This window comes from Ochotona curzoniae, unplaced genomic scaffold (assembly GCF_017591425.1).
Source record: "Ochotona curzoniae isolate NIBS_2020 unplaced genomic scaffold, NIBS_Ocur_1.0 contig_430, whole genome shotgun sequence".
Lineage (NCBI taxonomy): Eukaryota > Metazoa > Chordata > Mammalia > Lagomorpha > Ochotonidae > Ochotona > Ochotona curzoniae.
In genome coordinates this window covers 19,304,162-19,317,649 of record NW_024466219.1, presented here as the reverse complement: position 1 = coordinate 19,317,649, position 13,488 = coordinate 19,304,162, and the positions used below count along the sequence as shown (strand labels likewise).

Genomic DNA, 13,488 nt, shown 5'->3' with positions numbered 1-13,488 from the left:
GTTATACCAGGCTACAGCACCTGCCAGCATATGTAAAGGCCAGGACTGAGAGCAGACCATGTCAAGCAGGGCCATGGCACCCACCAGCATGCATGAGATCTGTGACTGGGAGTGGGATTGTTGGGGAACTTGGGGAACTATCCCACAAGGCCCACTCCCACTAAAGAGAACAGTTGGCTGGAGGTAGGCCAGTCCAGGCAAGGCTCCAACACTCCTCAGCATTTGTGTGGGCCGGGTAGGGGCAGGCCAGGCTGGGCAGTGTACAGCACTCACTGGCATGCATGAGAGCCAGGACAGGGTGTGGGTCACACCTGGCTGGAATAGGCTGCAACACCTGCCAGCAAGAGCTGAAGCTGCAGGTGGGCCATGCCAGGTTGGATTGAAGCACCAGCCAGCACATTCAAGATCCAGGGTTGGAAACGGGCCTGGTAGAGAAATTTGGGGACTGCCCTGCTAGAGCCAGAGCTGGAGGCAGGGCAGGCCAGGCCTGCCGTGCCTATCAGCAATTGTGTAAACTGGGTCTAAGGATGGGCTGGGTTGAGCTAGTCCACAGCACATAGTAGTGTGAGAGCCAGAACAGGATACAGGCCAGGCCAGGTTGGACCAAAACACCCACCAGCTCACATGAGGGCTTCAGATGAGCCAAGGTAGACTAGACTGCTGCACCCACTGGCAAGAGCTGGGATTGGGAACAGGCCAGACTGAGCCATGCTATAGCATCTGTTGGCAAATGCCAGGACTCGGGGGGGTAGACCATCTCAGACTGGGTCACAAAATCAACTGGCACACATGAGATTTGGGGCTAGGATTGGACCTGGTAGGGAATTTTGGGGACGACTCCCTTGCTAGACCACTACTTCCATGGGCAAGCATAAGAGCTGAAAATAGGGGCAGGCTAGGCTGGACTAGGGTAGGTTAGCACACATGAGAGCCAGAATGGATATGAACCAGCCGTATCAGGCCCCATCACTTGCTGGTAAGTGCCAGGGTGTGAGTCATGTCAGCCTGTACTGAAATATCCCTGACAGGTGCAATATTTGGGGCTGGGAGTAAGCCTATTTGGGTAACAGTAGATAGTTCCCTGCTAGCCTGCAGCTATCACTGGTGAGCATGAGAGCCACTGATAGGAGAGGGAGAGGCTAGTCAAGACAGCAGCATCCAGAGGCATATATGTGGGTCATGCCTGGTGGTGGGGCAGGCTGAGCTAAGCTGCAGCATCCATGAGTGTGCACAAGAGCTAGATGGGATGCGGGACAGACTGGGCTAGGCTATGGCACATACTAGCACATGCAAAAACCGGGACTAGGGTGAGGCCTGGTGAGGGATACTAGGGGTCATCCCAACTAAGCCACAGCACCCACCGGTGTGAGTGAAAGACTGGGCCTGTGGCTGGGCTGGGCTGGGCTGGGCTGGGCCACAGCAACAATCTTTTCACATGAGAGATGGGGCTAGGGGCAGAACTGAAGAGCCAACCACATCCAACAGTCTGTGTGTAAGCTGGTGTAGGTGAAGGACTGTGCCTGACCCTACACCGGCTGGCAAATACAAGAGTCAAGTCTCACCTAAGGCAAGTTTTCTTGAGGAACTCCCCATCCAGACTACTGGACTCAAACCCCAGTCACAAGGAAAGCAGTAAGATATATGATCCAACCTTGGAGTGCATATGCTGGGACTGGGTTTCCTCAGTCACTGAGGCCTTTGCAGTGAGTAGCATGTGCAGATGCACACCAGGACATGACAGCCATCTCATCTAGGCCAACAGAAGACATCAAATGCCTCATCAGAGAATGAAAAGCAGCACAGGTTGGACCATTCTCTTAGCCAAGCTTTGCAATATGTTCTTAGACCTATGGATGTACTAAGGTACACTTGGTCAACCAAAAGACCTTGGAAAGATTTTCTCAACCTTAGTGCAAAGAAGCCACTCATGTCTCTGAACTATCAAAACCACTCAAATAACACCCTTAGAACACTCTTCTCCACATGGTGGTCTTTAAGGCATCATCAAATGCCTGTCCTTCATCTCCTTGACAGCAAGGAGGGGCCACCACCCTTTCCTCTCCGCAGACATAGGAGAAAGAAGAATTGAAACATTTGTCCCTCCCACCTTTCTCAATACCTCAATCCTCTGCAACATAACTGGAGATCCATCTGGGCCTGCATCCTTCTCAAATATGTAAACAATATTAAAAATAAAACTGAAAATAAAATTTCTTTAAAAAGATTTATTTATTTACTTGGAAGTCAGCTAGAGAGGTTGAGATCTCAAACATGCTGGTTCACTCTATAAATGACCACAATGCCAAAGCTGAGTCATACAACAGCCAGGAACCTGGGACTCCACCCAGGTCTCACATGTTGGTAGCAGGGGCCCAAACACTTGGGCCATCTTCCACTGATTTCTCAGGCACATTATCAGGGAGCTGAATCAAAAACTCAACAGCCAGGACTTGAAACAACACTGATACAGGATGCTGGTACCACAGGAAGCAGCTAAACTGGGTGTGCCACAATGCCAGCTTCTCCTTAATAAAATTTCTATTAAAAATTTACAATGTGGCTACTTCTATTGAAAGACTGGATTTGGATGATAGAGATAGCATTATAAAAAGGGTACTTACGCTCTTACACATAACATAGAACACTTCTATAACCAAATCCCACACACTAAGTAGTCAGTTCTTCAGCAGACTCATTCATTATCCGGAGGTAATGGCAGATTCCACAACTCACCAAACTCCCCCAACATTGATGCCAATCACAAGCTCCAGGCTTTTTCACCTGTTCTTTGACTGACTGGTTATAACCTGGGGGTTCTCACAACCACACACTCCCCTCACCTTGAATTCAATTAATTTGCTGGGACACCATACAGAACTCAAGGAAACATATGCATGGATTATTATTACAAAGGCTGTTGAATAGCAGATGGAAAAGCTGTGTAACACAAGATACATGGGAGAGGATGCAGCAAGTCTACATCCTCTCCAGTAGCACTGTCCTCCAAGCACTCCTTGGAGGTTTTACGGAGGCATCACTGGTCATCGATGCTAAACTTAATGTTCGGTCCCTCTCTCTTCCCTGGAGTACTGATCCCCTTCTCACAGGGTCAGTCCTCCTGGCAACCAAGCCCCTTCCTGAGGGAATAAGAAAGCCTGATTAGAACAAAAGCTTCCCCCATAATCCAAGAAAGGATTTCAGGGGCTCTGTGTCTGATGCTCCCATCACTCAAGAGAGTATCAATGTCTTAGCAGCTCTGTGCAAGGAAATGCAGGACAAGGGACAAAATGATATCTTGTATTACATCACAAAAGCACAGTAATTCTAATGAACTTTTAATGGATTTGCATTAAAAAGCCACATTGAATTAACAGCAACTGCACTGGCTGGCACAGAGCTGGACAACAGAAGCTGCTCTGTAATATTGGAAACACTAAGACTGCTTGCCAGACATTGCTAATACAGGAAGAGATCACAGAATGCATCTGGTAGAAATCTCTCACTTTGCAAATGGGAAAACTAAGACCCAATAGGAGGAGTGACTGGCAAAACAAAAACAGAAACAACAACAAAAAAAACAACATTGCAGCAAGAGGAAGGTAAGGCACCTTAGCATTTGGTGCCTTGTGTCTGACCCAGTGCCCTTTCCACTGTACAGGCTGCTTCTACTGGAGATGCAAAACAGCTGCAATTTTGTTTCATTCCACTGTGTGGAATTGCTGCAATTCATGAGCAAAGCCAACCAAGGATCATACACTCCCCTGTCATGCAGCCCCACTGCCCATCCAGGAAGTAATTGCATTCCTTATTGGGAGATGTAAGTAGTAGAATGCACTGATTTATGAAATCATGAACAGAATCTACAAAGGAAGGTTATGTCATTTATGCAACCTGAGAAGGTCTTAGAGGCAGGCTTGGAGCAATGTAGGCAGGAATTGGTGACAAATTGTACCTCCACTACCAGCATTCCAGAGGAGACCCTGCTATGTCTATCACTGGACTCTGAAAAAACAGCTTCCCATCACCAGTGCTGTGTGTGGGACTCCAGCTCAGGACCTGCAAAGCTGGGCATCACTGTTGCCCCGCTCAGAGCACAATGCACTCCAGGTCGCATGCATACCCACCACATGTCATTCTCTGCAAGATCCAAGTCTCAGCCATAGAGGATCTGAGGGCCTAGCTGTAAGTAAAAAGCAGAGGTTTCTGGCCTCTACCCTGGACAATGCAGTTAGAGCCCAGGCATTAGGAAGAGAACTGAAAAGGGAGGTCTCAGGGCAACCTCCCCAGCCAAAAGGCCTGTCACATAAACAGCCATCTGCACAGGTTTAAACCTATCCTGTAAGCAGAATCTGACTCACAGCTTCTGCATTTGCAAATGTGGCTCTACATTGTAAATGCCTCAGTTAGGTCACCAGGACCTCTTCCTATTTTTTTTTTTTCCTTTAAGAGGCAGAAGGGCAGGGGGAAGACAGAGAGAAAGGCAAGGGTGGGGAGTGGTCAGAAAAACAGATATAGAGCTTCCACCCACTAGTTCACTCCCCAAATACTGCAATATCCAAGTCTGGATGAAGCTAAAACACCAGCAGCCTAGATCTCCATCCAGGTTTCCTATGCAGGTACCAGGAACCAAAGTACTTGAGCCATCACCTGATGCCTCCCAATAGGAAAACCAGAGCAGAGCAGAGCTGAGGGGCTGGCTTTGTGATCTAACAGGTTAAGTCCTGTTTGCAATTCCAGTATCCCGTACAGGTGCTGGTTCAAGTCCTGGGTGCTCCACTTCCAATCCACCTTTCTGCTGATGGCATGGGAAGGCAGCAGAGGATGGCCCAAGTCCTTGGGCCCATCTACTCATGTGGGAGACCTGGAAGAAATTCCTGTTTTATTTGGGAAGAGCCCAGCTCCGACCACTGCAGCCATATGAGAAGTGAACAAGCAGATTGAAGATAGCTATCTTCCTATCTTTGCTTTTCAGATACATAAATCTTAAAGAACAAGAGTGGTGCTGAGATCCCACTCTGATATGCGATTTAGCTGTCACAGTGAAAGCTTAATCACTAGACCAAATACCAACCCTGCTTAATTTCTTCAGAAGATGCATTTATTCACAACATCAGTACTGACAGAAGCTATGGACAGTGGGAGCTGAAGTTTGCATCTCAACTTTCAGAGTGTGGGCAGTTTTCTTAAGTTTTTAATGTTTTTTTCCTCAAATCTGGATTTCCTAATTAACAAGCCCAAATATAGCACAATCATGGAGATGAATAATTCTAACAAGTTCTTCATCAAATATAGTAGCAGTAGGCTCAGAGTGAGGAGTAGTTGTGAGAAATCTCTACTGGACAGTAACGAAACGTGAGGCCCTGCCATGCTAACAGTCCACAAACCAAAGAGAAAAAGTCACTCTAAGAGTGTCTGGGGATGAGAAATGCCATCTCAGGCATCAGCAACTGTGGGGAGATGGTATCTCAGGCATCAGCAACTGTGGGGAGATGCCATCTCACACATCAGCAACTGTGGGGATGGAATCTCAGACATCTGCAACTATGAAAAATGCCACCTTAGACATCAGCATCTGTGGTGATAGACAAGTCAAGAAGGGCATTCAACTTTTTATGTGAAGAGACAGAAAACACCAACAACGTGCCAGCTGGGGCAGCGATAATGCACTCGGGCAGGAGTGCTGAGAGCTGAGACTTCAGGGGCCCATTAATAATGGTCCAAAAAACAGAGAAGACTGCATGATTATGCTAAAGCGTGGGACTGCTGAAGGTCAGGAAACAGCATATTCAGAGCTGTCATAAGGAAGCTGTGCCGCTCCATCCCAGCAGTCTTCCAGGCCCCAGTCTCAACTCATCCAAACTGCCTGAGCACTTGGGATGCACCCACTACCACGATCCACTGTCCCTGAACTTCATGCACATTAGTGCTCACATGTCTTCATTTTTGACACCACACGAGGCCAATAGAAAGGGACCACAGGATGGTTTAGTCACTGCTACCCAGCCCTGCCAATTAGGGGGACTTCCCTAAGGAGCAAGCATGCATCTGGAACTTGGAGCTCCAGCTCATGGCAGAGGAATACAGCAAAGGCCAAGGTTCAGCAAACTATTTCACCAAAGTCCAGCTAAGATAACTGTCAAACTAGCCATTGAAAAGTGTCAGTCAGTCCAAACTGCTCCCCTTGCTTTATACCATCCTACAGAGACCAACCCCCACCACAGGCTGAATGTCCTGTCTTCCTCCATCCTCACCTTGGACCCCTTGTGTCTCCTCCAACCAAAAGGGGCTTCCTTTCTCTCCATTTGCACTTTAGGGTCTTGGATATTGCTGCCATCTCTGCCTGGAACAATCTAACCTGCCTCCCCTTCCCTGCTCTCCCCCTGCCACCACTGGTAGCCTCATTCTCCTCACTCACAGCTCAACTCAGCAACACCTGTCATCTTCAAGGAGTCCTTCTTGGATATTCTATCAACAGCACTCATCCCTATCCTCTTTTTTACCTAGCTGGACCCATTGTTCTTGCTTACATATTTATTTCCTCTTCTCATCTGCTTTTGAACATTTCCTTGTGGTGGGAATACCTAAGATGCACCCTCTTGCTATGATTTGAACATGATTTGGTCCCCAAACTCAGAAACGCCTTGAACCTCAGAGTCCTAAGTAAATGGTTCCGAGAGAGTGGAAATGCTCCAATTGTGGTGTTTAGGAGGCCCCGAGAATTAAGCCATCTTCTGCTGCTTTCCCAGGTGCATTAGCAGGGAGCTGGATCGGAAGCATAGCAGCTGGGACTGCAACTGCCACTCTGATGTGGGATACTGGTGTCATAGGCAAAAATTTAACCTGCTGCACCAAAACTAGTCCCTAGATCCTCACCTGAAAATATATATTTGAAATGGATGACAGGGTTAAACATAAATCTAGAAATTCAGATCAAAATGCTTTTCTGATTTTTGAATTTACAAAAATAAGCTTAAAGGCCACGAAAAATTCAAAAGGAGATGGTGACAAATACGCTTCAGAGAGATGAGAAGAATCCTGGTTTTAGATCCTTTCTTAAGACACAATGGAGGGCAGGCCCTGGCATCACAGTGAAGACACTCCTGAAGAGGCCCACATTCCATTTCATCAAGCCTAGATCTCAGACTCAGCTGCTTCCCTTGTTGTGCCCCTCTGTCCCCAACCCATCCCTGGAAGCACAAAACGGAGCATGTCCTGGGATGCAGCAGCTGATGGCTCAAGAGCTTGGACATATCAGAACTGGACTGAGCTCCTGGCTCAAGGTTTCTCTGTCCTGCTTTGAATTTTGCATCATCTGGAGAGTAAGTCAAAAGATAATTTCTTTCCCACCCCCACCATCTCTTCTTGTTCTTCCAAGAGATTAAATAAAAATTTTTAAAGGGTTTTTAAAGTAACAACAGCATTCTGTATCGCTGAAAACCATCCCCCCACCTGAGGCATGCAGAAGAGCATAGTGCTAGTACAGTTCTGGACAAGGTGAAAAATGTCCCAGTCAGCAAGAATCAAATCCCAAATCCCAAGTCTATGTGACTTTTCTGCCAAAGCTAAACTAAGCTAAATTTAAACAAGCCACTCTATTAGCTATAATAAAACAAAAGTGCTTTGTTGTATAATCTCTTCCCCAGGCTGGTCACCTTTTTTCCCATTTTCTTGTCATGTCACACTGGGGACTCTGGCTGATGGTCGTTTTCTGGGGCCTGTCTTAGGTGAGTGGCAATTACTGCTTCCCTAAAGTCTCTCCTTTGATTTCTCAGATGCAGAATTTCCCACAGTCATCATAAAGCAGCAATATCAAAAGCACTCACATTTCATCCACCGTGACAGCTCCTTCCTGCTCTCCCTCCTTCCCACCGAACTCTCTGACAACTGAAAAGGAAGTAGGGTCCTCCTTTGTGGTTGTCTGGGCCAAGATCACAGATAGCATTCCTGGGCTTTGTGGAAACTGAAATCACTCCAGAGAAGTCCACATTACCTCCACCCACTCAAAAGATGCAGCTGATAAACCTCAGGCAGGCAGCAGCTTCCTTCTTACACTGGATGCAGCATGACAAGCCAGGGCACACATTAAGAGCTTGTTGAAGCCAATAAATGTTGCCATCATAGAATGATAGATTCTTCAAGACCACACATTCTCTTATCCTTCCGACCCTCTAGGGTTTCCTCTAGGGATAAACACACAGGAAAACCATATTGCTCTCTGACAACCATACCCTGCCTCTCTCTCCCCCACAACTGAAACTACTCCCTAGAAGTATAAAGGGCACTGAAGACTCTTGAGTGATGAAATATGGATCCCTTCCATTGCCAAGTAATAAAATTCCTTCTCAACCCACTCTTCCACCAGCTGCCCCATTTTTCTTTGTGTCTCTTGCCAGGTTAACCTCTGTAGACTTGTCACTGTCATTCCTTCACTATCCAGTCCACCGCAATTGCACCTCCTTCAACCTAGCTTCAGGGTCGCCATGCCAGCAATATGGTTCTCAGCAATGCGCCCAGTCAACAGCAGTTTTCAGTTCCCATCAGGCTCAGCTTCCAAAGGTGGGAGCAGAGAGACCAACTTTTGTAGAGAAAGCTGCCCATAAAGAGATTGTACACACTCCCCAAGCTGCAGCTTTACTCAGATGGAGAACTCACTCCACATTCAGCAACCACCTCCACTTCTGCCTCTCCCAGGGACTCATCTGCTGGGAAGAGAAAGCAAGGGTACTCCTTGAAATCTTTTCACTGTTGGTTTACCAGGGAGTGTTATCACAGGTGGTTCTCGTGAGATAGAGCACATGTCTGTTCCTCCTCCAACTGGATCAGAGATGAACAGATGTATGTTCTCTGCCCCTTCCACAGTAAGGGGAAGAAAAATTACAGAGGAGGGAGGGAAAAGAACAGCTTTGGCCCCTCTTCTCCCCTCCCTCCTAATTCTTCCTGCTTTATAAGAACTGGTTTACTAGTTAGAACATCCTCCAGTATCCACCTGCAAAGGCCTCCCACAAGGTGAGGGGATGCGAGCATCAATGACATCAGAGCCACTCTGACCCCTCTCTCCCTCCTCCAGACCCAACATAGTAGAAATGGTTGGAACCAGATAGGAGGAAGAGGAGGAGGGATGCCAGAGGAAGACCACTCTTCACTCAAACCACAAGTCTAACAAGTGAGGAGTTCAGAAAATGTTTAAGTTACACTCCTATTCAGGCAAATGACAGCTTTTCCAGACACATTTGAGTGTCATAATAGGAGTCCTTGCTGTTTGCTGAGTAAATGATTAAACTGCTTCTCAATCTGCTTCACACCCATGCTGCTTTAAAAAAAAAAAAAAAAAGATTATTTTTATTTGGAAAGTCAGATATACAGAAAGGAGGAGAAACAGAGAGGAAGATCTTCCATCCACTGATTCACTCCCCAAGTAGCTGCAATGGCCGGAGCTCAGCCAATCTGAAGTCAGGAGCTCAGAGCCTCTTTCAGGTCTCCCACATGGGTGCAGGGTCCCAAGGTTTTGGGCCATCCTCAATTGCTTTCCCAGGCTACCATCAGGGAGCTGGATGGGATGTGGAACTGCCGAGATATAAACCAACATCTATATGGGATCCTGGCATGTGCAAGGAAAGGACTTTAGCTGCTAGGCTACCGGCCCTGCCCATGGTATTTTTTTCCACTTTAGCATCCACTCCTACCCACAAATGTCATTTGAAGGTTGATTCTATGCTAGTTTCTCAATATCCTCATTGATAGCTGGTTAAAACATGATTAATGCCCTTATGAGTTGCTATAAAAGATAAGGAAACTGCAAACTTGCATTCACCATGAGGCATATGTGAACAGCATCATGGGAAGAGTACCAAGTACCAATACTGTCAACTCAAACATTGTCTACTCCTCAAGGAATGCCAGGATGGCTTTCCTAATCTGTTGAGACAAGGAATTTTTGTGCTTGCTGTTTCATAGCCATTGGTCTTCTATCTCGCCTGATAAAATGCATTTGCCTGGCCCCAGCACAGTAGCCTAATAGCTAGGGTCCCTGCCTTGCATGCACTGGGATCCCATATGAACGCCAGTTCACAACCCCACTTCCCATCCAACTTCCTGCTTGTGGCCTGGGAAAGCAGTCGAGGATGTCCAAAGCCTTGGGACCCTGTATCCACCCAGAAGAAGCTGTTAGCTTCGGATTGGCGTAACTATGGCCACTGCGGCCATTTGGAGAATTAATCATCAGAAGGATCTTCCTTTCAGTCTCTCCTCTTCTCTGTAGATGTGACTTTCCATTAAAAAAATATATCTTTGAAAAAAAGTATGTTTGTCCTTGCTTTTTCAAGTCTAGTGACCTGCACACCATGGTCTGTGTTTGAAATTCAGGACAATCCATGTTCATTTGGGTCTGGGGTTGATCAAACAGACTCCCCCGTGTGAACCTGGGTAAGGGCTTGGACCAAAGGAACAGGTCCATATAACTTCCCCAGGATCACCATAGCATGCAGCCTAGACTAAGAGAAAACACTGGTGGAAGATAAAGTTGGTATCACAGACAGCATTTTTCCAGTAGATATAATGCCTGGTGAGAGCTAAGCCACGCAACACCTACCCATAAAACACATCTGACCTACAGACTGCTTATTGGCACACTAGTAGATTTCATTGGCATTTAAAGTCACATATTTGCAGAAGGCAAATCTATTATAATGATTTCTAGTTTCCTTGTAAATTTTAGTTTATGGTCTTTCAGCCACTACTATTTCTTCCATGATATATTTTGACAAGCATATTAATAATCTCCTTTAAGCATTATTAGACTAATACATGCTCAATATTAAAAATTTAGAAAGCACAGCAAAGCTGACAGAAAAAGAATCAAGTATATTCTTACCAACATGTTAATATTCTGGTATATTTCTACTTAATTTCCACTTAATAGCTATTTTAAATTAATATGCCCTGTAAGCCAACTCTAATAAAAATCACTAATAAACTGGGATATAAGCTGTCATCTGTAATCTCTTTCAATTATGAATAAGGTTGTGTCTTCGTGGCTAGACAAATCAGTAAATTCAAGTTTTTAAAGATTAAGTTGACTGGAGAGAAAACTGGGGTTGTAAGTTGCTGAACATCTGAATACAAGTTGGCAGTGCGGTGCTGGGAACTGAGCTTATCACTACTTTAAGCTTGGATTCCTTCAATGTTTGATCATGCATGCTTTTGTACGAAGTACAAAACACAGTGTTCATGGCATTTTTGTGACAAGTATACAATTACCATTATTTATCAAGACATTTTAAAAAGATTTATTTTCCACTTCAGTCTTCCATAGCAGATATGCTATCCAATGACATGTAAGGTTAAAAAGTATTGGCATACCTGATTAAGAAATTATGTAGTCCAACATCAAAATACCTGTTCAAAAGAGATATAAACAAACATGTCAATAAAAGATGTTCATAGCATTGATGAACTTGACAATACACAACTGTCTGAGTATCCACAGGGGATTGGTCCCAAGACCGCTATATATATCAAATCTCTGAATAATCAAGTCTTTTGTATAAAATGGTGCATTTGCACATAACCACATACATCTTCCAATATACTTTAAATGATCTGTAGATTACCGTTCTCCCACTGGGAGAAGTCCCATAAAAAGAACAAGAGCTCTGCATACTGGTTTCCACAATGTCTGCACTAACTTATATTCCCACCAACAGTATATGTGAGTTCCCCTTTCCATAGGTCCTCACCATGCAATGTAAATGCTATGTAAATACCAGTTGTTACATTACATTGTATAGGGAACAATGGGGGTGGGAGGAAGTCCATGATACTTCAGCACAAGCCCAATATTTTTTTCTGAATACTTTTAATTTATAGTTGGTTTACAGGATGGGCTATAATGTCTAGTCTTAGCGCATGGCAAATAAGTGGCCCCTGGAGCAGCAGCAACACTGGAGAACTTGCTGGAAAAGCCAGTTCTCAGGCCCTGTGCTAGACAAGGTGTATCAGAAATCCTGGAGAAGGGCCACCACTCAAGCCCTTGAGGCCACCCCTAGTCTGAACCACTCCTGCTTGATAGCAGACATGTCTCAGGAAAGTTAAGTCCTCTCCAGAAATGCAAACTGTGCAAATGGATTTCCAGACCCTTCCACCTTCTAAGGGGGTGAGTTCTTTTGCAACACTGGCTAGTTCAAGTGTTCATTGTCTCAAAAGTGAGGCACACTAGCCACAGAGGTGAGGAGGGAGTCGGCTCTGGTCTTCCCAGCCCCACCTGTTAGGGCTGTGTGAGAACAGCCCTAACCCCTCCCTGGGTCTGAGAAGAGCCAAGGCCCCTGCTACATGCTCAGAACACATTGTAGACATCCAGCAAGCCCCTTTAAAATCACAGCCTTCCCCTGATGCCACCAAACTGGTGCAGTCTCTCTGAATGGCACCGCCTGGGTTTCCTTAATGAACTTGTCTGTTTCCCTCAGCAACCACCAACACCTGTGAGAGAAAAGCCAAGGTGGCCCAGAGTGTGCTGCTACCCACTCAGCATCACTGTGATTCCTGACATCTGCAGGGTGGCTCCTGGGCCCTACCCACACTGGTCTTCTGGGTTGGCGCAACCAGCCAGAATGGAGCCACAGCTAACTCTGCCCCTTCACATTACGTGACCCCCTGGGAGAAGTCCCATAAAAAGAACAAGAGCTCTATATACTGGCTTCCACAGTGTCTGCATTAATTTATATTACCACCAACAATATATGTGAGTTCCCCTTTCCATATGTCCTCACCAGCATTTGCTACTTTCTGTCTTGGATAGCAGTCACAATGGTATCTCATTGTGTTGATTTACATTTCCCTGATGTCTAGTGATGTTGGGTATCTTTCATGCATTTTTTTAGCCATTTGTATTTATTCCTTTTAAAACTGTCTGGTGAGGCCTTTTGCCCGTGTCTTAACTGGAATCCAACAATTCTGCTACTAAGAGACATGAACATATTTTATCAAAGTGATACTGACACCACTATGTTTATGAAAGCACTGTTCCCTGTAGGCAGAGCATGGGCTTAAAAGGTGTGCATCAGCAGACTGCAATATAATACAAATGATATGCATTTTACATAGAATGGACTGTAACTACTCAGCTATAGAAAAGGAAATTATATTGTTTGCATCAAAATATCTGCAACTGGAAGCCCTTATGCAGAGTGAAATAAGTTGGACACAGACAGACAGATACAAAATGTTCTACTTATATATGCAAGCTAAACTTGAAACAATTTAAATATGAAAAATGAATAAATGCTTGCATGTATAAAGGTTTTCCTACAAATATAGTGTTTTATCAGACCTAATTTTCCATCTCTGTCAAACCAATGAGTAAGAAAGAAATTACTAGTTTCAATGATTTGTGACTGTTTCAAAATTTCCTTCTATAAACAAAATAGGCATCTTTTCATTTGGTTATTGCTTATAGCCCTTGCTTACATTATTGCTGAACTAAGTCCTTTATAC

At 45.3% G+C, this 13,488-nt stretch overlaps 1 protein-coding gene across 1 annotated transcript in view; it reads right to left on the bottom strand.

Moving 5' to 3' along the window:
* HHAT (hedgehog acyltransferase) overlaps window positions 1–13,488 on the bottom strand; it is a 257,631-nt gene that overhangs the window by 106,179 nt on the left and 137,964 nt on the right. The window contains exon 9 of the mRNA XM_040985615.1: window positions 11,359–11,394. Within this exon, the coding sequence (XP_040841549.1) occupies window positions 11,359–11,394 (36 nt within the window). The remainder of the gene's footprint in view (window positions 1–11,358; window positions 11,395–13,488) is intronic.